We start from the raw sequence: 24,818 nt of genomic DNA on the forward strand, positions 1-24,818 counted from the left end.
TGGAGCTCAGACGCTCCACATGCCGTCCCTAGTGAGAAACAGCAGGAGGGGAAGGCGCTCCGGCACTGGGCCACTCTCACTTGCAAGAAACCAAAAGAAGGGGCGAGACCCGGGCAGCAAGAAAGTCATAAAGGAGGAGGGGGGGGGAGGGAGAAGAGGAGAGGGGGCTGCTGAAAAGACCAGGGGACAGAAGAGAGGAAGGAGAAGAGGGGGGAGGAGAGAGCGAGGGAGCAGGGGCGCAGAGGGAGAACGGGGTGCCGAGGCGGGGCGGCACGGGGCAGCCGGGGCGAGGAGGCCAAGAGAGAGCGGCTGCAGCGAGAAAGGGCAGAGGGAGGGGCTCCTGGGAGGCGAGAGACGGAAACTGAGAGCGCCGGGAGCGCGAGAGAACTTTCTACGCTTTCCCTCCGCAGGGCAGGGGACCTCTGCAGAGGCGAGCTCCTCGGGGTGGCGGGGAGCGCGAGCGGCCGGCCCCGAGCTCCCCGAGCGAGCTCCCCGAGCTCCCCGAGCTCCCCTGGCTCCGAGGCCGGCTGCGGGGCTCGCACGGGCCGCCGAGGAGGGGACTCGGTCTGCAAGGAGGCGGTCCCCGCTCGCTCCGCTTTCTCCTCCCCTCTCCTCCCAGAGGCGGGCACCCGGGGTATTTGAGCGGCGGAGGACCCGCGGCCCCCCCGCCTCCGCCCCCCTAGCCCCCCATTCAAGAAGCCGCTCCGCTATCCCCGCCAGCACAGGGCGCCCGGCGCGCCTCGGAGCGCACGTTCCGCGCCTTCTCCCGCGGGCTCCCTGGACATTATGCGGCCGAGCAGCCGAGCCCCAGTCCTCCTCCGGCTCCTCCTGCGGCCCGAGCGGCTCAGCTCTCGGCAGGCGGCGGCGTTGCTCAGCCGAGCGCAGACGGGACCCTCGCGGCGAGACCTCAGCGACTCCTAAAGTCAAAAGTTGGCGGCGGGCGCCGGGTTCCGCGCGCTCCCCGCGGCCGCTGCCTCGCGTCGCCGCCGCAGCCAAGCCGGGCAGGAGGGAGGGGGGTGGGAGCCACGGGGGAGGGGTGGGGAGCACCATGCAGTTTGTATCCTGGGCCACACTGCTAACGTTCCTGGTGCGGGACCTGGCCGAGATGGGGAGCCCAGACGCCGCGGCGGCCGTGCGCAAGGACAGGCTGCACCCGAGGCAAGGTAACGAGGCTCCGGCCACCGCAACCCCTCCGCGCCAGCCGCCGCCTCCCCAGCCTCAGCGCCCGGCAGCGGGCACCCCGCGGCGGAGGCCTCCCGCGCTCTCTCCCTCCTTTTCCTAGAAAGAATTATCTCCGGCTTTGCAGCCGCTCCCTTCTCTGGGTCATTCCCAGCCAATTTCTAGAGAGAGCCGCTGGAGAACAAACTTCGTCTCCTCCAGCAGCAGCCCCCCCACCCCTCGGCTCCTAGTTTGCTCTCCCCTCCACTGCCCACCTCCATGCCCCAAACTAGAGTTACTTAGTAACGGGGGTGGGGGTGGGGGGTGGGGGGGCGTAGCAGATAGTGGCATGTTTTATTTTATTCGGGGCATTTGTCAGGATCTGAAATTATGTTATTTTCTGACTTATTGTCTGATTGCTAATGGTGTGTGCTCAGAGTCTGGCACAGTTCCTGGCCTTTCCTTTCCTGGCACATAGTAGGTGCTCTGCGAATATTTATGCATGGGCTTAGGGTGAAGGCGTGGAATCAAATGGGCAAAGCCAGAAAAACAACCCGGGACAAAGCCCCCTTCATTTTATTTTATTTTTTTTTAATTTTAAGATTTTATTTATTTATTCATGAGAGATACAGAGACAGAGAGGCAGAGACACAGGCAGAGGGAGAAGCAGGCTCCATGCAGGGAGCCCGATGTGGGACTCGATCCCGGGTCTCCAGGATCACGTCCTGGGCCAAAGGCTGTGCTAAACCGCTGAGCCACCCGGGCTGCCCAGCCCCCTTCATTTTAAATTAAAACTTGCAGAAAACGGGTTTGCGGAGAGTGGAATTATTGGTTCATGTGTCCCCGCTTTTTCCCCTGCAGTGAAATTATTAGAGACCCTGAGCGAATACGAAATCGCGTCTCCCATCCGAGTGAACGCTCTCGGAGAGCCCTTTTACACGAACGTGCACTTCAAAAGAAGGCGACGGAGCATTAACTCTGCCTCTGACCCCTGGCCTGCCTTCGGTTCCTCCTCTACCTCTTCCCAGGAGCATTACCGCCTCTCTGCCTTCGGCCAGCAATTTCTATTTAATCTCTCCGCCCACGCCGGATTTATCGCTCCCATGTTCACTGTCACTCTCCTCGGGACGCCCGGGGAGAATCAGACGAAGTTTTATTCCGAGGAGGAAGCGGAACTCAAGCACTGCTTCTACAAAGGCCATGTCAATACCAAGTCTGAGCACACAGCGGTCATCAGCCTCTGCTCGGGAATGGTGAGTCGGCGTCGGTGTCGGTGTCGGTGCGCGCCCTCTCTCCCCACCCCTCCCCGCCCGCCTCTTCACCCGTCTCTGGAAGGCTTAACTGATTGCTCTCTAGCCTAAGACCCTCACTGCGCCGAGTTTCCACTCTGGCTTTAAATATCCGCTAGAAACTGGTTTGCATCCTGAGGCTTGGGTGACAAGCCCCGCGCGCGTGCTTACACCGGCGAGGAGCGCACGCATCCGCCCCCCACTTCCCGGGTTCCGCAAGTCTCCGAGCTTTCTGGAGCCCGAACTCGGCTCCGCTGCGCTTTGCCCCAGGCTAGCAGGCGGCTGGCAAGTCGGTTTCCAAACTCGGAGGCTTGTCCCTCCTTGCAGCAAACCCTGCTGCCCGGGAGCGGAGCCGCTGAGCGCAGGGAGGACCCGACTCCTTATTGGCGAGTCTGGAGTCAGGGGTGTGGGCTGAGGATCCCCAGCCTCGGGTGTGGGGAGTTCCTTCTGTGTGTCGTGGAGGGCGGTGCGTAATCTAGAGTCCCGGCGATTTCTTTGGGCCTTTTTTCACGCGCCAGGAACCCTGAGGCTGGACTGGAGTGACGGGGAACAGGTCCGTCCCAGGAACGGAAGGGTGGGCCGAGGGCCCCGGGGGCGGGGAGGAGGGCGGAGCCTCCCCCGGACGCTTTGAATTAGGGTGGAAACTGGGAGTGGGGGTGTGGCGCAGTCCGACTCTGCACCCTGCTGGCGGGGTGGCCCCAAGAAACACAGATCGTGGGAGAGAGCCTGGAGGAGCTGCCCAGACGAGGTTTCCGTCCTTCTGGGTTATCTGAGAGAATCGCCAAACAGAGCCCAGCGCACACGTTTTCCCGGAGAGGGAGGGCGAGGAGGCGCGCACTGGCCGCCTCCCTGCCCCGCGAAATACGCACTTGGCAGGTTTTCCGAGCCGGTACCTCGACACCCCCCCCCCACTCCTGACCGCCCCATTTCCCCGCTCGCTCTCCAGGTGGTCCCACATGGCATCCGCTTTTATCCCCGCCCCCCCCCACGCCCCCCACGACATTTGAAGACCTGATCTGAAGTTCTGGCCGGTGCAAAAGTGGTCCTTCACTTTCCCAAACGATGTGCGTGCCTGCCACGCGCGTGTGACGCAGAAGCTTTCCCGGGTCAGGTTCCCCCAGCGCACCGCGCCGTGCGCACTGCGCCCCGGAGATGCGTCTACTCCTTGCCCCGAGGACCCACATTCCCGCGCCCCCCTGCCTAAGGGGGAGCACGGATACTTACCCCGGGGCGCTCGGCTGCCCCTTCCGCGCGCGCTGTCGTTGCTGGATCCAGTGTCCCGGGCCCGGCTGTCGCATCCTTCTCCACCGCTCTTCGGAAGGGTCGGGTGGGGAGCGAGACAAGCCTGAAGCCTGGGATGGGGAAGGTTTTAGCCTGCTGGGGTACGGGAATGGGGATGAGCCCCTCCAGCCCCCAGCAAAGCGCCCGGAGCTGCGGCTGCTGGTGGAGCTTGTTTGGGGGTGGGCGGAGACGGCAGTTTGACGCACGGGGGGGTAAGGGGGTGCTGCCGTGAGTCATCGCTGCCCCAAGACCTAGGGCCAAAGCGCAGGAATCCTTTCATTCCTCAAGAGGTTATGAGCAGGGTGGGCATAAGTCAGACACTGGAACCCAGGTCATCAGAGGGCCCTTAGATCCGAAGATTCCAGAACCCCAATTCCAGAACTTTACGGATGGGGCAGAGACAGTGCGGTACGTAAAGTTTGTAAACAACCTTTACTCCTCCTCCCTGCCCGCCTCCACACCCCGCTGAGTGGCCGCAGCAGTTATATAAATACTTCCCTGCCCAGGACCTTAATTTCAATTGGCAATTTGAGGTGGTAACTCACACGTGGATCTTCAAGTGGCAGCTCTCTTAGGGAACCGAGGGCCAGGATTTCAGAAATGATTGTATCGACCGACCGTGATAACTCCCTTTATATTGCATTCCATTTGCAATCCGCCTCTTTAGGGAGGGAAAGGTCCAGAATACAAAGATAAATGCAGTGGGCGTTTCTAATCTTCAACGCTTAATCTAGCCCCAAACCCCTCATCCCTTTGTCTTCCTTCTGGAATTTATCTTTCCTCCCCAGACTTCCCATTACCGTTTCTATACCAGGAGCGTCATGATGTTCCTAGTGGCCCACCCAGAAAATCTTTCACTCTTTACAGTGGACCTAACAATGCCAATCTACCCCTGGCCCCCCTACTCACCCCACCAATCAGTGATCATTTTCCCCGAATTCCATCTTTGATGTGTCTCTCACCTGGTCTGAACAAGCCCTACCCCAATTCTAGACCTCTTTACTTCTCTGCTTGTCCATCATTTAGTACCGTTGTCTAAGAAATATTTCCAACTGGCTTCTCCTCCTCCAGTCTTTCTGCTCTAATCCATGCCACACACCGGGAACAGATTAAGGATGGGTAGGTGCAAGATCCCACTACTCCTCTGTTCACTCACTCTACAGCGCCTCACTGCTTCTTGAACAACTGCAGGCTTCTTCATCTGACAGTTCAGTCATTCATAATGATGCCTTGTCACACCTTGCATCCACACGCCAAGCTCTTCTCTCAGGCTTTCCCTCCACCAGTCCTGTGTATCGATCTGCTCTTGCTCTTTTCTCTGAACTTCCCTCCTATCCCAGTCCTACCTCATTGCTTTTGGGCCTTTGCGTTTACTTGGTCATCTCCCTCAGCATCACAGGCTCTAATCCTACTCCTCTTCTAAAGTGTAATTTACAGGGTCACCTGGGTGGCTCAGTCAGGAAACGGCTGCTTTCCGTTCAGGTCATGATCTCAGGGCCCTGGGATCAAGCCCCCCCTCCCCCCCAATCAGGCTCTGCTCATCAAGGAGCCTGCTTCTCCCTCTTCCCTTTGCCTGCTGCTCTCTCTGCTTGTATGCTCTCTCTCTCTCTCTCTCTCTCTCTCTCTCTCTGTCAAATAAAATCTTTAAAAAAAAAAGTGTAACTTATATAGTTTCTTTCCCAGGAAACCTTGTCCTTTAGACTGCTCTCATTTCTCCCTCTCCACCTTCACAGACACTTGTCTGTATCTTTCTTACGATGCTTTGCATGCTCTCCCTTTGATTGTAGTTCTTGGTACATGAGATCTATCCCTCCCCTTGGCAGCAGGGTCGGCATCAGTGCATTTCCCTCCTACCTTGAAGCCTTGTGTATTGTAGGTACTTAGTACCTATGTTTGAACTGATGGTCACTTGAATCAAGAAAGGATGACTCTTTGATCAAACATTCATCAAACATCAAACATGTCTTCTGTGAATCGACAACAAAATGAATCTGATATACAGATAACATTTATTGGACGCCTATCACACAGCTTGCGCTGTGATGAGTACTTTTATGTGTGCATTATCTCACCCCCTCCAAATCCTCACCACAGACCAGTCCTCAAAACAAACCATTTTACAGATGAGGAAGGAAACTGAGGCTTGGAAAGTTGGAAGCTTGCTCAAGGTCTCCTGGCTAGTAAGCGGTAGAGTTGGGCTTCCCTCTCTGTCTTTGCAACCCATGTTCCTAACTGTGGGCAGGAGACTGAATCTTTAGGAATACTAAAGAGATTTTTGAAGTTCTTTTTTTTTAAAAAAATACCGGACTAAAGTCAGGAAATCTGAGTTCTAGATTCAGTATTGGCACTATTCAACTGATTCTGTATCACTGAAGAGGGAATTTGGACAAGTCACTTCTTCCCTCTGGGCCTTACTTTCCCCTTTTACCAATTAAAGGTGCCAGGTCACCACCAGATGAGCTCCCAGGTTCTTTCCCAGTATTTATGGCCTATCCCTGGTAGATTTCACATGTTGTAGTGAACTTTTGTTCTGTGCTCAGAGAAGACCAGAGTTGTATACTTAAAACAGAGAGAGGTGCCTGTGTGAGAACGCCTTAAACCACTTCTCTGGAAACCAGCTCTGGTTAGTCTAACTACACCAGAACTGTCTTCTCTTTAAGCCAGGGGCTCATGAATTACGTGGAAGTCTATTTTAAAAATATAGATTCTAGACCTCATCATTGAAAATTCCAGATCTGCGGATATGGAGATATCTTTAAAACACAATGAGATCTATGGGGTAATGCCATAGATCTCATTATGTTTTAAAGTCCCCAGGCAATTTTGAAGTTTAGTTAGGTTTGGAAACCCCAGCCTAGTACTTCCCAAACTTTATCGTGCATAAGAATACCTTGGAGTGCTCATTAAAATTCCAACTCCTGGGCCCTACCCCCAGAGATTTTGATTCAGTCCATCAAATTTAGGGTGGAGTGGGATTATTTGAATTTCTAACAAACTCCTAAGTGTTGCTGATAGTAGTATTACTGGCATTCAAGGCCGGTTATTTCCATTGTGTCTTGGGGAGGGTAGAAGCACTCTGCTTCCCCCCCCCCCCCCCCCCCCCCGCCAGGAGCTTGATTTCTTCTTTTAAAGACTGCCCACTGATGGAATGGGCAACTTTTTAGTGCTCTTAGATGTGTGGTTTGGGTGGTTCCACCTTGAAGCATCGTTTACTATTTGCCTAACTTGTGGGGATGTGGGAAGGGGAGAAGGCCTTATGGGTTTCAAGGTGTTTTAACACATCCTATCCTGGTAGTTAGAGGCAAACACAGCAACACAAAAAAGGCACTAAGGTGTTCTAATCCTTTACAAAATGTCACTTTGCTAAGCCTTTTCCACCCATTATCTCATTTAGTCTGCACAAGAAGCCTTTACAAGAAGTACTTTTATCCCCAGTTAACAAACAAGGAAGCCAAAACTCAGAGTAGTTAAGGAATTTGCCCAACATGGGTGGATAAATGGCTGGGGCTAAGACTGGAACGCAAGGCAGCCCCCATTCCAAGCCTTGTACCGCTTCACTCCTGGATACTGCAAAGGGAAGGGGTGTGGAGAGACTCTTGTGCCAGTGTCACAGGTGACATCACCTGGGGTGCCTGGAGTCAGTATATGCTTTCTGAATTTGAATTAGTGATGATAAGGCTCCCATGGGTCAGCTTTTCCCTCTGGAGCTCACGTTTTTCCCTCTGCAGCTCACACCACATTTCCAGGCTACCTTAACACACAGAAAGACTCTCTTGCCACAGCCTATGAAAGTATGATTAGAATTTGGGCACCAGGGAAGGATTTCCCAGAGACAGATTTGCATAGCAGGTACAATAAACTACAGTCAAATCAAGAAGGTACTGACCTGGAGATTGAAAATAAACCACTTCTCTGAATATGTGGGCAGTGAGTTCAGTTTTGGCAGCCCTCATGGGGAAAGGATTGGGAGAAATGCCTCCCAATGCCTACTTGGCAATGTTCCATTTTTCCCCCCTCCCTGTGGTCAAGTTCTATCAAATCGACCTCTCATCTCTCTTCATTTGTAGCTGGGAACATTCCGGTCCCACGATGGGGATTACTTTATTGAACCACTGCTGTCCATCGATGAACAAGAAGATGAAGAGGAACAGAACAAACCACACATTGTCTATCGGCACAGCACCCTACACAGAGAGCCCTCAGCAGGAAGGCGTGCATGTGACACCCCAGGTATTTACTTCCTGCTCAAGCCAAGTCCCCAGCTCTGTGAGATGGGGCGGTGGCAGTACTACAGAGATGTACCTGTTTCACAAGCTGCAAAGTGCTACCATTTATGTGGTCTCTTACTCAGTCTTCAAGCGACATAGGTATTCCCAATCGCACAGATGTGGAAAGCACAGAGAGGTTTAGTAGCTGGTCCAAGGTTGCACAGCTAATAACCAATAAAGCCCCAGTATGCACTCCTCTCGCTCCACGCTCACTGTGGGCAAAGCTACCTCTTGGTGAAGTTGCTGATTTTTAGGATTCAGCTCTAGTAATGTCTTCAGGTTATCATAGCCATATCCTCAATCAGCAATGGCTTGTATTCCCTGAGTGTCTTGATATTTTCTACTTATTTGGGATTTTTTTTTCTCATCATGTAGGGTTATAAAAAAGTGAAAAGGCCTTGTAAATGGAACTCAGAAAACTTGTATGTTCATTGGAGTTTTTCCTGTCAACTTCAGTTTTAGCTGTTGTTCTAGGGCTTCAGGAAATAGAGGACATGAAGTGGGGACTGCGCAATCACGTTTCAGGCAAATGCGTCTTTGCCCACCCCTGGCTTTCCTTCCCTGCTGGACACGTTCCTTGAGGCTTTGTGCTGACATGTCTGGCTATTGTCAGGGCTGTGTCATTCTGGGCACCTCGGAAAGCTCATGCTTGTGGATGTTTCTCAGTCTACAGCCTTGAGGCAACCTTCCACCGTCTTTCAAGCCTGGTTACTTTCTCTCTGATGATGGCTTGTCACTAGAAATTGTCCCTCCAAACATCCTGCTTTAGGATGTTTGTTAAAATACCTTTTTAAAAAAATTTCTGAACTTTCTGTTTCTAAAATTGTCCTCCTGATTCTTTATTTTTAAAAGTTCCTTCTCCAAATTAAATAACTTCCCAGGTTCTTTCTGGCATCTTCCAAATAAGACCAGAATTCCAGACCAGCAGAGGGTTTCCTAAAATGCTTCCCAAGTGATCACTTGTTTTATCTTATATCAGTCTTATATCAGTATCAGGTTCTTCTGCTCTGACAGACTGCGGTATCCTCTTTCCTCCTGGAATTATTTCTAAATAATAAAAGGTAACATTGACTGCTTATAACCTGGAATAGCCAAGTCATAATGGTGTAGCATTGTAGCCCATCTAGTGCTGTATTCCGCTTACCAGGGCAAAATGGAATACAACTGAAATAGGATGTTAGTTAGACTCACTAATGAGCTAGGGGGTGAGATAGGGGCCCTGAGGGAGCAGTGTACTCAGAAACAGTAGTCCCAGCAGCTTGCACAGCGCCAAGCCTGCCAGCTACCAGTAAGTGCAATAGCAAGACATGTATCACATTTTTTGGACTGTGCTAGTAAGAACATTGTCCTTTCCTTCCTGACTTCCCAAATCTGAATTAGCAAATGCTTATTTTGTGTATGTGGACAAACCTGTATATAGCATGTGATAGAAGGGAAAAATGTCATGGCTCTCTTTCTACCTTATTAATGTATATTCAGTTGAATATATATTCAGTTGAATATATATTAATATATATTCAACTAGTATGTTCATTGATCAGTTTATTAAACAACAGCACTTTGTGACATTCCTCTGTCCTAAAATGGCAGCAAACCAACTTAAAAAAAAAAAAAACTGCCAGTTATTAAGGTCCTATTCTATATTGGCAATGTGCAAAGCACTTCACCTGCATGACTTCACTGAATCCTTACCATAACCTGGTGAGGTGGGTACCACTCCTACCCCCATTGCATGTGGCAGGGGAGCAGAGATGAAGCCCCTTGCCACAGACCTCTCAACTACTCCATAATGACAGCTCATGGCCCTCTTCTTCCATGATCTATTTTCTCTATGCAGGTGTGCTGTGTGTGTGTGTGTGTGTGTTGCGTGTGACAGAGAGAGAGAAGTCTTAGTACTGTCCTTCAAAAAGTCCTTAAAAAAATTAATGACATAAGTCAATGGACATTTGATTTTCTGGGCTAGAGGATGAGCCATTGTCAAGTCCTATTAAAAATACAAAGAAGAGGGACTCTGAAAAGGTGAAGGTGGAGGACAACAGAAGATGCCATAATTTTTCAAAGAAGTTATTTGGGTTCATGTCCTTCTTGGTATTGGGGCCTTTATGTGCCACCTTTGAAATCACTGGTGCCAACTTTCAGTTTTCCTTCAGTGTGTCTTGCCAGTGACCAGTATGGCGGCCCTTCCTTCATCCCATGTGATGAAGCAGGAGCCCAGCAGTCTTGATTGGCTCTTCCAAAGGTTGCTGCTGGACTCTGCCACTCTGGTTTCTCTCTTCCAGCTGCTTCTGCACCCCTTGTTTGAATACAGATGCAGGAGGCTCAGAACAGTTGGAAAGAACTTTGGAATATGGCACAATTGACCAGCAGCCATTACAGGGATGGACCAGCAGGTCACGGAAACATCCAAAACCAGGTAGCTTGCGCACAGGGAGTGAAAGTAGGTGGGCGGTGGGAGAAGTCCCTCTGACCAGAGCAGAACATGTCTTCTACAAATACTAATCCATTCAGCTTCAGAGATTTCCACCAGAGCAGTTGTTGGTAGCAAGGGTAAACTTTAGAAGTATCCTGGGAGCTTCATACAAATGCACACACACACACACACACACACACACACACACACACCCTCTCTCTCAGGCCAGTGAGAAGGAACAAGAATCGTGGGTTCACTGAGTGCTCCACGTGACCCAGAAGTTCAGCTAAATGTGAGAGTCCCTGCTAATGTGGGATTTAAGGCAATAACCACTCTCCATGGCTTGCTGCCTGCTTTGCCCTGGACTTGGCATTCTTCATCCCTGCTCTCTACTTCTTATAGGATGACAGAAGGTTTTCTGGAGGAAACTGGTAGTTAGCTCTAGGCCAACGGCCTAATTCTGTACAGATGAGCATACTATAGTCCTGGGATGTTAAGTTACTTATTTCTAGGAGTGATCACCTCTATATTCATTAGGAACCCATTGGAATTTAAGATTGCCCTAACCTCAGAGCTGGCCCCTGGAAGTCCCCTGCTGAGTTGGGTGTATATAACCCTTTAATTGCTGGATAATGGGATCCTGCCCAGCGCTAGGCACTATAGCTTTACGCTGTTACCTACAGATGGATTGTGAGTCTTGCTCATTTCTAATTCTTGATGTATGTCTGATTATCAAAACAGATTCTGAGATAACTCATATTAAGATGACATGTGCATAAGGAGTCTTATATAGTGAAAATAGCATGCGTTTAGAAGGGAGTCAACAACTTAATTTATTCATCCGTGTGTGCATTCAGCCATAGCATATATCCTGACTCCTCTGTGCCATGAGGATAAAACCAGGAACCGTCTTTATTCCAGTCAGCTGGGTCACCTCAAGCACATTTGGAGCACAAAGTAAGAATAACACATACCTTTCAAGGGTGTAGTTAGGGCTAAATGAGTGTGAAATAATGAAAGCTCCCAGGACAGTGTTTAGCAGATGGTAGACAATCACTGAATGGGAGATTAAAAAGGAGAGTCATGAAAATAGAAATTGAAACAACACAGCAAGGAAAGGAAAATTCAAAATGCCAAAAACCCAAAGCTAATCAGGTTCCTGTGCTGAGCTTAGATCTTCGTAACCAGGTCATAAAGGGCTTATGGGACTTGCCCAAGGTCAGTCTGCCAGCAAATGGTGGGGCTGAGAGCCCCTTCTCTTTGTTTATTCTCTCTCTGCGTAATGCAGCATTTTAAAAATTCATTCCTCGCAAGTTTCTCTTAGCCCAGTGGCTGCCCTTCCTACATTGTCTCTGTTTTGTCATCATTGGTTATGACTGTGTGTGTACATTTGAGCCAATTGAGTGTATCTGCATTTATTTGTGATTTTCATCCTGTTTGTGAGTTCCTCAGGATTCAGGATGGGGTGTGGGGCATCTTCTCTTTCCTGTGACATGCCCTTGTTACTGCTGTGTCCCCTACACAAGTGGGTAGAGTTCACTGAGCTGCCTGCCTGCCTGCCTGCGTGCCCCACACACCAGGGGGCCGAGTGGCAGGCTGGGTGGGGGTGGGGGAGCCCTTCAGCAGTTTATTGCTTTTATAAGCCACTTCCTGCCAATCCTTCACATTGCATTTCCAGATGAAACCCCGAGTTCTGTCTCACAGACACTCTCTGACCCTGAATTTTGCACAGGAGCATTTAGTTGTTCTTATCAGTGAGATAGACGTGCTTCCTGGTAGGTGAGAGAGAGAAAGGCACAGGGGGGAAAGGACAACAGGAGGCTGTTTTGTTTGTCTGGGCCTAAAAGGCAGTGTTTTTCCATTACTAGAATGCCTCTCTTGCCCTCTCATCTCAGCAAGGCCTGCTGGTTTGTTTTTTTTTTTAAGGCATTTAAGAATTATATACTTGTTGACCTATCGATGCCACTTCTAAGGAAATAATTGGACGATTGTGTAAAGGTGTCTGTGTGAGAATATTCAGTATGGTGTTGTTTATTATATCAAAAGGCTGGAAACAACCCAAGTGTCCTTCAGTAGGAGGATACACCAATAATTTATGAGGGATACGTTTGATGGAGTCCTATGTAGCCATCAAAAATGATCATACAGATTTATGTTAATACTGACATGTTTCATATATATAGTGAGCAAGCAAGTGATAAACAAGTATGTATAGTATGATCTCATTTTTTTAAAGATATTATTTATTTATTTGAGAGAGAGAAAGAGAGAGTGGGAGCATAAGCAAACAGGAGAGGCAGAGGGAGAGGGAGAAGTGGCTTCCCACTGAGCAGGGAGCCCAACGTGGGGCTCAGTCCCAGGGCTCTGGGGATCATGACCAGATATGATACCAGTGTATAGTGGGACACATGTATATAAAGAAAAAATATGAAGCAATATATATAGAAATATTAAAAAGGGATTATTTCTGGATGGCAGGAACATAGGCAACATTTATCTTTTTATTTATATTCTTATATTTTTGCCACAATTTTATAATAGTTTCACAATCAGAAAATCCACTTAAAAAGAAATGGAGGTACTGGCATGCAATTATTTTGTAAGCCCCATGGCATTTGTGACTGAGGACCAACAGCCAAGCCATGATCCCATGATTTTTTTTTTTCTTTGAATGAGACAGTCTCCATAACCAGATAGATAAAAATCCTGCCTTGTTTCTGCTTCTTTGGGATACTGAGGCTGATCAACACTGAGGCTCTATCACAACCCTGCTAAATTGCCCTGTGCCTATTGGACTGACCCTGGGAGTACCGTGGTTTAGTCTCCATTAGAACTGGAACCTCTGAACTAGAATGTACTCTCACTTGTTGGTTGGACTCCCAAGGGTACAATCATAAAGGTTGGAAAATACAAGGTGATAACTAAATACAACTTTATTAGGATCTTATGTGCATTTGGGATCACTGTGCAACACACTTTCCATGCATCTTCATTTATAGTCACTTCTTAATATCTACCTACTATAGAGTGGATATTATTATCCTTTATTTACATTTGAGAAAATTGTAGCTGTGAGAGGCTGAACAACTTGTTCAAAGTCACACAGCTAGTAGGAAGTGGGCCTGACACTTGAACCCAGCTCTAACTCCAGTGTGCCACCCTGTGGGCCTCACTCCATTGAAAATACAAATGGAAGCCTCCATTTAGAAAATCCCTTTTCACTTGAGTTTTCAGAGTATCTTTGACTTTCATTTGAGTCCCTAGATGATACCAGCAATTACTCACATTTGTTGAGTACGTATTATGTGGCAGGCACTGTTCCAAGTGATGTACATGGATTGTATATTTTAATCCTGACCTCCTCCCTGCATTTTGCCATCTGCAGAGCAGTCCATCACCTAGGCTTGCCTGAGGACACAAACCTCAAAAACATACCAATGTCCATAACCCTTTTGTCCTGGTCTATGTAGAGGGTTTTTTTTTTTTTTTTTCCCTGTGCATTGTTGATTCGTTTACAGTCAGATATGAATTACTTTCCCTGGCAGGATTTTTAAAATGCTTGCCTACAATTTCATTGGATTGGAGAATGCCTGCCTGATGTCCGGAATTCCCACCAAGACTCTAATGACTCACTGAGAGTTTAGCTTCCAGCTTGCCTCTTTTGGAGAGTATACTTGTTACACATTAACCTCTGGGATCCCATTAATAGTTTAGCATAGATTAGCTGATTAGATTAGTGGCCGGGATAGATGGGCCCAAATGGAGTGAGAGACAGAATGAAGGACAGACCTCTAAGTGGGGAGCTGTAAGTAAACAATTCTGGGACAGCTGGAGGGTTCCAGGCTATGACAGAAGCTTTGGCCACCCTCACAGTCCTGCCTGGGCTTGAGCAGGTCAGTGGTTGTTGGCTAATGAGTTACTTCTATGAGAAGCCAGCCTGCCTACCCCTTCCTACCCATACCCATTCTGCATCTTCCTATCCTTTCCTTAGCTGTTCAGCCTGTGGACACAAGAACAGGCAACATTTAAGGAGCCATGTGCTGGGGCAGCGTGAAAGCCCATGGTGGGTTATTTTGTTGACCCCTGCAACAGCTCAAATAATTGGAGGATGCGCCAACTATTCCCATTTACAAATAAGAAAGCTGAATTTGGAGAGGTGAATGAACACATCCACAGTGTGTAAGGGAGAGAACTGGCTCTCACACCCAGGGCTGATTTGAATCTTTTTTTTCTTTTCTTTTCTTTTCTTTTCTTTTCTTTTCTTTTCTTTTCTTTTCTTTTCTTTTCTTTCTTTTCTTTCTTTTCTTTTCTTTCTTTTCTTTCCTTTCCTTTCCTTTCCTTTCCTTTTCTTTTATTTATTTTATTTTATTATTTTATTTTATTTTTAGATTTTATTTATTTATTAATGAGAGAGGCAGAGAGAGGCAGAGACATGGGTAGAGGGAGAAGCAGGCTCCCTGTGAAGTGCCTGATGTGGGACTCCATCCCTAAACCTTCAGATCATGGCCTGAGCCGAAGGCAGAGGCTCAACCCCTGAGCCACCCAGGTGTCCCAAGATTTGAATCTTTAAAGATAGTTTCCCCGACTTGGGGTTTATTGTTTTGGCTTCATTTCCTTTCTCTGACCCCTTGTTGTCCCTCAGTCTTTATATCTTTTTTTTTCTCTTTTTTTATTGTCTTTGGTGACTGTATCTAATAGATAGTCAATATAAGTAACTCCTAGAAGATTCCTGTCTTGAATAATTAAATTCTTGAGCCTGTTTCCTTAGCTTTGCCTTCTTTGTGGCATTTACAAAAAATATATATATACATATATATATATATTGCTTTTCTAAAACAGCAGCATTAATAGTGTAATACTCCAGCAAAATAAAGGTTAGTAGAAAAGAAACTTCTGATACAGGAACTGTTTTTTTTTCTTCTTATATTTGTGCTTATTTATTTGTTTAACATCTTTCATCATGTCTTCAAAAAAGCATGCTAATAACATCTTGAGGCACATGGATGTAAGTAGAGGCAACAGTAAAATGAACCACCATAAAGACACCATCTACACTTAATGATAGCAAAGACTTTTCCACGTTTGCTTTCTATTTTTGCCTTTTTTGCTGGAGTATTTTAAAATAAACCCAGGTATCATGACATGTCCTGTCTAAAGACTCCCGAATACATCTCTGAAAAATGAGGGTATTTTCTTATGTGACTGTAATGTAAATATACCATGCTGAGCAAAACCAGCGATAATTGCCCCCATATAACCTACACAGTACATATGTTAAAATCATCCAAGCTTGGGCAGTCCGGGTGGCTCAGCTGTTTAGCACCGCCTTCAGCCCAGGGCGTGATCCTGGAGACCAGGGATTGAGTCCCACGTCGGGCTTCCTTGCATGGAGCCTGCTTCTCCCTCTGCCTGTGTCTCTGCCTGTGTCTCTGCCTCTCTCTGTGTCTCTCATGAATAAATAAGTAAAATCTTAAAAAAAAAAAAAATATCCAAGCTGTCCCTGCAAAGCCTTCTTAAAGGTCATTTATGTAGCTTGTGATCTAAACATATTCCACACCTGCACATTGCAGTTGACTATTCTGTCTCTCAAGTAACTTTTCACTTGGTTGCCAGTGTCATTGCTGTTTTCCTTCCCATTTAGGTTTGCTCCCCACTGTCATTTTTCTCCCTCTCCACTTCTTTTACTCACCCATTCATCTTTATCATTATAAGGTTAGGTCACATTTTCAGCCGTTTGGAGGGACGGCATCAGCCCTAAACCCAGAGCAGGTATCAAGAACAAAGCCACCAGGAATGAGCCACTTAATCAGAATAATTTCATTGAGCACAAAAGGACAGCACGGTTAGGTTGTATTTTGACATTTTATCTGAGTACCTTGATTGATATCCCTCTGTCTTTTTTTCTTTTCTTTTTTCTTTTCTTTTCTTTTCTTTTCTTTTCTTTTCTTTTCTTTTCTTTTCTTTCCTTTCCTTTCCTTTCCTTTCCTTTCCTTTTCTTTTCTTTTCTTTTCTTTTTCTTTTTCTTTTATTTTCTTTTTCCTTTCCTTTTCTTTTCTTTTCTTTTCTTTTCTTTTCTTTTCTTTTCTTGCTCTCTCTCTTTCTCCTTCTTTTTCTCTCTTTCTCTCTCCTACCAATAGAAAGATTGTCAATGTACAGTATTTGCTAAGACTGCCTTATTCCTGGATTTCACTCACCTGTGCTTTGAAGCCCATGAGAGTCAGTCTGAAGTTGGGACTTGTAAAGTGGCAAGTTAGATTTGGACCTGGAGTTAGGACCCCTGGATGTATGATGTGCTTTCCTGCCTCCTCCTCCCTCGAGCACTGTTTGGTAAGCTTCTGGATCCAGAGACAGTAAGAGGGCTTATTGCCTTGCACCCCAAACCAGGGCTTTTCTGCATCAGCTGTCATCAATTATGGTTGTCTCTATCATTTTGTGTCAGAAACCTGTTGTCTGTTGAGGAAAAAGGGTCATATAATGCTTGCCAATTTGTTTATCTTTGCAGTAAGCCCCTGAAACCAGTTATGATACCCATCCCCTCTAAAGAAGGGATGTAAGAGACTGCAGAAGTGTTTGGTCAGGGCCTGAGGGAATTTGGTCAGGTGTGCAGACTCAACAGAGGCAGGGATATTTGCGGTTCATAGGATTTGTCACCTGAGGGAGCCATCTTTTTGAAGTAGGGCATTGTTGAACCTCTTGGTTCTCTTCATACAAGGGAATAATCCACTTGTTTAATTAAGGGCTATTTTATCATGCCACTGTGATATAAATTTTCTAACTTTGTATCTGCCCAAGGTAGGTTCTTTACAATAGAATCATTATGGGAGCCATTTATGGGTGACCCAAGTCTGTTTATGTATAAACTAGACTTCTTTCTTAAAAAAAAAAAAAAAGATTTCATTTATTTATTCATGAGAGACACACAGAGAGAGTCAGAGACATAGGCAGAGGGAAAAGCAGCCTCCCTATGAGGAACCTGATGCAGGACTTGATTCTAGGACCCCAGAATCATGACCCGAGCCAAAGGCATACGCTCAACCACTGAGCCAGATCTGGTGTCCCTGAACCAGATCTTTCTGCATAGGCATTCTGTACAACTGAAAATCAATAAGTATGAAGCATTTTGAAGGTCACAAAAAGGAGCTTAAGGGCATACAAGATATGATGCTTTGTGTGTATGTGGGTGGTGGACTTTGAGAAGGTGCGCCTTCAAGCCAGGGGCAAATGTTGGTTAAATGCTTCCATGTTTATTGATCCCTGGACATTAGAATCAGAGCCAGGTGTTGAAAATGCTTGGCCTCAGAATTTTTCTGCAATGATTTTACTTACTTATTTATTTCTTTATAAATCTATTAACTTTCCATTAATATTTTCTAGCATTTTCTTTCCATTTTTCTACAAGGTATAATTTATATGCAGCAAGCACTCATGCTTTCTGATACACAGCTCTGTAAGTTTTGGTATATGCTTATAGTCATGTAACTATCATCACAACTAAGATTGAGAACCATTCCTGGTGTCTTTGGTAGTCAACCACCTGTTTTGTTTTGTTTTTTTAAGATTTTATTCATTTATTCATGAGAGACACAGAGAGAGAGAGAGAGAGAGAGAGAGAGGCGGAGAAGCAGGCTCCATGCAGGGAGTGCGTTGTGGGACTTGATCCTGGTTCTCCAGGATCAGGCCCTGGACTGAAGGCGGCGCTAAACCACTGAGCCACCCAGGCTGCCCCAACCACCTGTTTTTATTCTCTCTGGTTTGGGCTTTTCCAGAAGTCCATATAAATAGAATCACGAAGTCTAGAGCATTTAAGAATTATCCATTTTGTTGCCTTTGTCAGGAATCTGTCTTTTTTTTTTTTATTGCTGAGTAGTGCTCCATTGTATGGGTAGACAACACTCTGTTTATTCATTCTCCAGTCGAGGAACAATTTTTTGGCAGCTACAAGTGAAGCCACTATAAACATTTGCATACAGATTTTGGAATGAACATAAGTTTGTTTGTTTGTTAACTGAGTAAATACCAATAAGTGAGATTGCTAGTTTATGTGGTAAATGTTATGTTTAATTTTATAAGAAATTGCCCATTTACTTTTCAAAGTGGCTGTACCATTTTGTAGTCCTGTCAGCAGGGTATAAAAGTGCCAGTTCCTCCTGGTATTGCTAGTATTTTGTATGTTTTTGTTTTTTAAGTTTAGCCATTCTAACAGGTGTGTGATGCTATCTAATTTGCATTTCGCTAATGACTAATGATGTGAATATCTCTTCATATGCTTTATTTGCTATCCATGTATCTTGGGTGAAGTGTCTGAGCAAATCTATTACCCATTAAAAAAATTGGAATGTTTATTTTCTTATTATTGAAGTTTGAGAGTACTTTATATATTCTGGATACAAGCCCTTTATCAGATATGTAGTTTGCAACTGTTTCCTCCAAGTCTGTGGCTTGTCTTTTCATTCTGTTAATTTGCACACACTTATTTCATACATGGCTTCCCTCATTTATTACACATATTTCGTGCACCATGGCTGTCATGCTGTCACGGGATGGTGTCACAGGAAAACATCAGGGATTGCAGAATGAATTTGTCCAAGACAGGTGCAGAGAGGTGGGCTAAGAGAGGCTGAATTTGAACTTGTTATTCAAAGCCATTTTCTGTGCCAAAAGAAAAGGGATGTTGCTGCTGTTCTGTTTCTGATTAGTATCTAGAAAGACAATTTTTAATTTCAAGCTAGTGCAGTTTATAGTGGGAATGTACTTTGTTGGTTCATGGGTGAAAAGAGTTAGAGAGGAAGCCCCAGATATGTAAGAGTAACTGTTCTTTTGCACATGCGTGTGCGCAGGGAGAGAAAGCCTGAGGGTATAAGAGGAAGACATAGACAGTAGTGTGAGATTCAGCCCTGTATGACCACATACTCCTGCAGGAAGTGGAATGGGACACATGACCCCATGAGTCCCAAGTTCCTCTTCTATGCTTTGGGGGCAATATATGGCTTTTCTAAAGGTGACTGGTTATGCTCTATTTTTTTTTCTTTTAAGCCAATTTCCAAATTCTCATATTTGATTCTATTCCACTGTAACAAGTTAGATTAGAGAGAATGGGAATGGTTTTTAGCAACTATTATTCATTTCAGCAGTGAATAACCGAGGTGCACACCATACACCTCCCTTCACGTTACTGAACAGCAGCTGCCACAGATGTCTTTCCTGTGGGTCCCTCTCTGTTGTGGAGTGTTCTGTCTCCTTTTACCCTCCCACCCTGCCCAATGTTTGGTTATTTCTTTGATACCCTCTTTAAGAGTGACAGTGACCTAGAAAGGAGACTGTGGTGGGTTTGACCCATTGTGAATCTTAGGACTTCATTTGCCAGCATTATTTCCTTTTATCTGATAAAAAATAAGCACTCACAAATTTCTAATCCTGGAAAGAACTTTAGAGAGAATTTCTTTTCTAATTCTTCTTCTTATGGATCAGAGGATCATGGCTCATCATCTTGTGCTAGGGCGAATGAAAAAAGTGGGCTCTGAATGCAGGCCTCTTACTTCCCAGGCCTGTGTTCTTTCCAAGCTGCAAATCAAGGAAAGGCCATCCATGGAAGCAGTGATGATGTCTCAAAGTACAACTCATATGAGATTGGGAAGTACCACCAGATTTCTTTTGTGTGTAAAGATAATTAAGAATAAACTAGTGAATGGTGGATATTTGTCCTTTCTAATGGCTGAGTAATATCCATTCATCTGTCAATGGACATCAAGACTCCTTCCACAGTTTGGCTATTGTGGACATTGCTGCTATAAAAAAATATATTTAAAAAAAAACAATATTGATGTAGATACTGATAGATGGTTCATCTTGCAAACAGACTATATAAACTTATATATCAATAAATACAGTACAGTACTTAAAATAAAAAGAATATACTAGTGAGATCCTTTTAAGAAGCTATTTCAATGCCATAGAGAAAGATATCAGGCTTTTCATTCATTTAGGGGATTAAAGTCCTCACAGCAGTAGCTGAAATTAAAGCAACAAAATATCTGGGCTGGGCCAGGGTGCTGCAGGAAGGTGGCCTGTGGCTGGGGAGCATTCCCAGGGGGTTCCAATATATAATCAGATTATAATATATCCCTGTGACCTGTCATTTCCATGGTGGCTGAGGCATGGACCCGAGGACGGGAAAGGACCTGTACTGCAGGCAGTGGTTTGTAAACTAGTCCTCAGTGGCCATGTAAGCTAGGAGACACGTATCAAAGGAATGTGGGAGATAGGCTCCCTAGGAGTTGCTTAGGAGGCTTTTTAAAGAGCTCCAGCGCCAACTGCTCTTTAATCTCTGATAGGGGAGTGATACCTCGGACCTCCCACAGGCACCACATTGAGCCTGGGGCCACCTACAGCTGCAGTGAAGTGTCAGCACAGCAGCAAGCCTTGGGGCCTCTTGATTTCAGCAGCCTGAAGGGGTGCTCAGCCTGGGTCACGAGGGCACTGCAGCCAATGCCCCTAGAGGGTTTTGCCCCAGCCCTGTTTCCTGACTTTTCGTGTATGAAGTCCTTTCATCCTCCCCACCACCCTATCAGGGAGAAACTATCATTATCCCCATTTCACAGATGAGGAAATTGAGGCAGAAAGAACTTAAATGACTTGCCTGAAGTCACTCAGATGGAATGAAGGAGCAACTGGGATTTCAGCACAGGTCCCTCTGAGTCCCAAGCCCATACTTACCTGGAATAAGTGTGTTGGATCCAGTATTCACTCTGGAAACACCTAGAATGAACTGTCCTAGGTGGTGGCCAGCAATCCCAGGTGGCTCCTGAGCCTTCGAAATGGGGCTAGTGCCATGTGTTGAAATGATAATATTCTAGATATATTGGGTTAAACAGAAACTTTTATTAAAATTAATTTCATCTGTTCCTCTTGGTGTTTTTAAAAGGTGCTACTGGAAATTTTTAACTTCCACGTGTGGCTCACATTTTATTTCTTCTCAGAAGTGTCACAAGGGGGCCTGAGAGGTGGCCATGGAAAGCAGGCTGCAGGTATTGCAGGGTGGCCGGCTATGGGCAACTGGCACCCCACTGCCAACCTCCCCTTACTGCTAAGAGATGGAATGGATCAAAACCAGCATTTCCAGAAGAGTATATTGCAGAATGTTAATAGCAAGACCAAACAGTCTCTTAGTGAAATGCAGGCCTGGATATGTTCAGCATATTACACTACCTCAAATAGATATTCCTTAAAGATTTTCTCAAGTTACTTCAGGTGTGCCTCAATTTGAAATGGACATAAAAGCCTCCACCATATTGGGTTGCTCTGAGGAGTTATCTAGTTAATCCACATGTAAGTGCTTAGAGAGCACCTGCCACCCAGGAACCCACTCATCAAACTTCAGCCAGTGTTATTATGATGGTAGTAGCCCTTTGTTACTCTTTTAGTTGAGTGGGATGCAAGTTGTTGAATGAGAGAGGGGAAGCAGGGCCTTTGGGTATAGTGCCTGAGTCAGCAAATTTGACTCCCCACTTGGCTGGAGGCACCCACTCTCTGGGAGATGGTGGGATGACCTTCAGACATGCCTCCCACCACCTTGACCCACAGCCCATCTCAGCTTCTTGAACTCTACCAGAAGCTTCTGAAGTGTTTTTCTTCCAGTGGCATCTCCTTTTCCTCCCCACCCTCAGAAGGAAAGCCCCCCAGTATACTTCTCTCCATCTCATTATCTTTCTAGGACTGGGTCAGTTCCTACCACCTGCCCTGTAAACCAGCCAAGAGCCCCTAATTATGTGTTTAAACAAACGTACACTGGTTTCTTTCCTGAAAGACTTCTTGGAGTTCTTAAAATGCTAATGAGCATGGACAAAGTCCCAGATGTAAATGCTTTATGTAATATTTTGCAAACTTACATTATTTGTCTTTGGAAATACGTTCTGGGACTAATGTTCCATAAACCACTCTCAGGGAAACATCGTTTATAAACGTCCTGGCCAGCTAAAAGGAGTCTCAGCAAAATCTCTTCCACCACTGCCTTTTGCACATATTCCCTGCTTGTACTGAGTATGGAGTGTCACTAGATCCGGGACATGCCATTTGTTTTTTTCCCCAAAGCTCACTCCGTGTACAGAGAAATGGGTTTGGGGGCAAGATCCCTGTATCTAGGGACTCTTGTTTTTAAAGCGAGCAAGTTGAGGACCCTGAGAACAATTGAACATTTGTGAGTTTTCATTCTTATAAGACAGTTTCCCCCCTAGCTCCTTCCCCACCCATTTGCTGGAAATTCATTGTTCTTTATTATTAGAACATTCATTGGTTTTATGGCTGTTTTTGTTTTTATGTTTTACCCGCTCTCCCACCGCACAACACACACACACTGTGCTTGTTTATCCTTCTTCCTCTGTTCCCAGTACATTGCTTTTTCTCTCCTACAGAATCCCTGTCTGAAGACTTCATTAACTCTCTGAACTTACCTGATTCATGCAGATCTTAGATCTGCCTGGAACAAAGACAGCCAGGGGAGCTGCCATCGGCCTCTACTTTTTGTTCCCTGTATGTCATCAGCCGTTGGAGCCATTGAGGTGGAAGTGTTTGTGGCATTTGTTCAGATCCAGTTCCATCTCAGGCTGTCTGTGTCCCTGTCAATCTTCATGTGCTGTCCCTGGCCTGGGAGTTCCATGGGGGCAGGAACTGGGTCTTCATCCCGTAGCTCTCTTCCCTACCTTCCTCCCTTTCTAAAATAGCATTGTTTGACTTAAGCAACCTTAATATCAACCTCCTAGTTCCCAAAGAGGGCATATATGGCATATGACTAGTGAAGAGATAACAACTAAGTCATCACGATCACCGTAAATATTTGATGGATCCTTACCGTGTGCTGTGCTTTGCGCTGAGGGTATTTTGTGGGCCATCTCTTTTAGCCTCCCAGTTGACCCTTTAAGGAGCTGCTATGACCCTCATTTTATAGATGGAGAAACTGAGACTCAGAAGCAGAGAGGGGCAGCTAGAGTAGCACTAGGGCAGGGCCATGCACCAGAGCTGGTCAGCCTCCAGAAGCCAAGTGAAAACCTACTCATGAGTCCTGTCCAGCTTCCTTCTGGTTGTCAAGCCAGGGTGGAGCAGAAGGAGGTGGGGCCGGTCTTCCCTTTGGTTCTGTGCTATGATTTCTCTGCCCATTCAGACCATGAGGTCACAAGGTGGTTCAGTGCCTTAAGGAAATTCAGTTAAATTTTGATAAACCTTATGAAAAGAGCAATAATTAACTTCCCAACTGTGTTAAAGTTAACATTTGAATCTCCTCAGCCCTACCCCAGTGGATGTGAGACTCTCAATGAGTAACTGCTGAGTAACAAAGCCTGGATGTTGTTTTCCAAAATGATTCCAGTTATTTAGTAATGTCATATGCATTTTATTGCTTAGCAATGTGACACGAAGCTCATTTAAAATATTTTTTCACCAAAAAATAACCAAATGTTACAGGGTTTTGTTTTTTGTTTTTACTATGAAGTTTTATTTTTATTTATTTATTTATTCACGATAGAGAGAGAGAGAGAGAGAGAGAGGCAGAGACACAGGCAGAGGGAGAAGCAGGCTGCATGCTGGGAGCCTGACACAGGACTCGATTCTGGGGCTCCAGGATCACGCCCTGGGCCAAAGGCAGGTGCTGAACCGCTGAACCACCCAGGGATCCCCAACTGAGGATTTATGAGGTTTTAAATAATGAGAATGTCTTAAATCTTTAAACTTTCTTTTTAAGGATTGGCCCCAGGTTTTATTTTTGTTTCGTTGTTACTGTTGTTTATTTCACCTTACCTAGCTCTGGTGCCTTGCACAAAATAGGTGTTCAAGAAGTAATTTTTAGAATTCAATTTATAATATATCAGGAATTTCATTTTTTTAAGATTTATTTATTTATTTTAGAGAGAGAGAGTGCACAAGCAAGGGGAGGGGCAAGGGGAGAAGGAGAGAAAGAATTCTCAAACAGACTTCCTGTTGAGCATGGAGGCTGGAGCCAGAGACAGGGCTTGATCCCAGGACCTTGAGATCATGACCTGAGCCAAAATCAAGAGCTGGTGCTTAACAGACTGAACCATTCAGGGGCCCCAATATATAAGGAATTTTCTGTACACTTTGTAATTTAATTCTCATCTCAAGACCACCTTAACATAGAAGCAGGAATCAGGCCAGGAAAATGGAGATCTAGAGAAGTGACTTAGGAAAGATAATTTAAGGGTATAAACAGTTTTTAATCTTTGAATTGTTACTGTAAGCCAGAAAAATATTTTTACACACTCTCCCTGTGATGATTCCTTTTAGTTATGACTTTATGACTTGTAAAAAAAAATGAAAAAAAAAACTCTATTTATTGGTGGCTTTCCTATGTGCTGGGTATTTTATATGCATGATCTCTGACTATTCCTCAGAGCAAGACTATGAAAT

The 24,818-nt window shown here is 45.8% G+C and overlaps 1 protein-coding gene across 4 annotated transcripts in view; it reads left to right on the forward strand.

Moving 5' to 3' along the window:
- The first annotated feature begins 647 nt into the window (after positions 1-647).
- The window catches only part of ADAMTS9 (ADAM metallopeptidase with thrombospondin type 1 motif 9), a 160,440-nt gene continuing 136,269 nt past the window's right edge, over positions 648-24,818 (forward strand). For all 4 annotated transcript variants that reach the window (XM_072785511.1, XM_072785514.1, XM_072785513.1 and 1 more), the window contains exons 1-3: positions 648-1,163; positions 2,020-2,411; positions 7,796-7,958. In XM_072785511.1, coding sequence (XP_072641612.1) covers positions 1,049-1,163; positions 2,020-2,411; positions 7,796-7,958 — 670 coding nt within the window. In that variant the 5' untranslated portion in view covers positions 648-1,048. The remainder of the gene's footprint in view (positions 1,164-2,019; positions 2,412-7,795; positions 7,959-24,818) is intronic.

Source organism: Canis lupus, chromosome 19 (genome assembly GCF_048164855.1).
Source record: "Canis lupus baileyi chromosome 19, mCanLup2.hap1, whole genome shotgun sequence".
NCBI classification, from domain to species: Eukaryota; Metazoa; Chordata; class Mammalia; order Carnivora; family Canidae; genus Canis; species Canis lupus.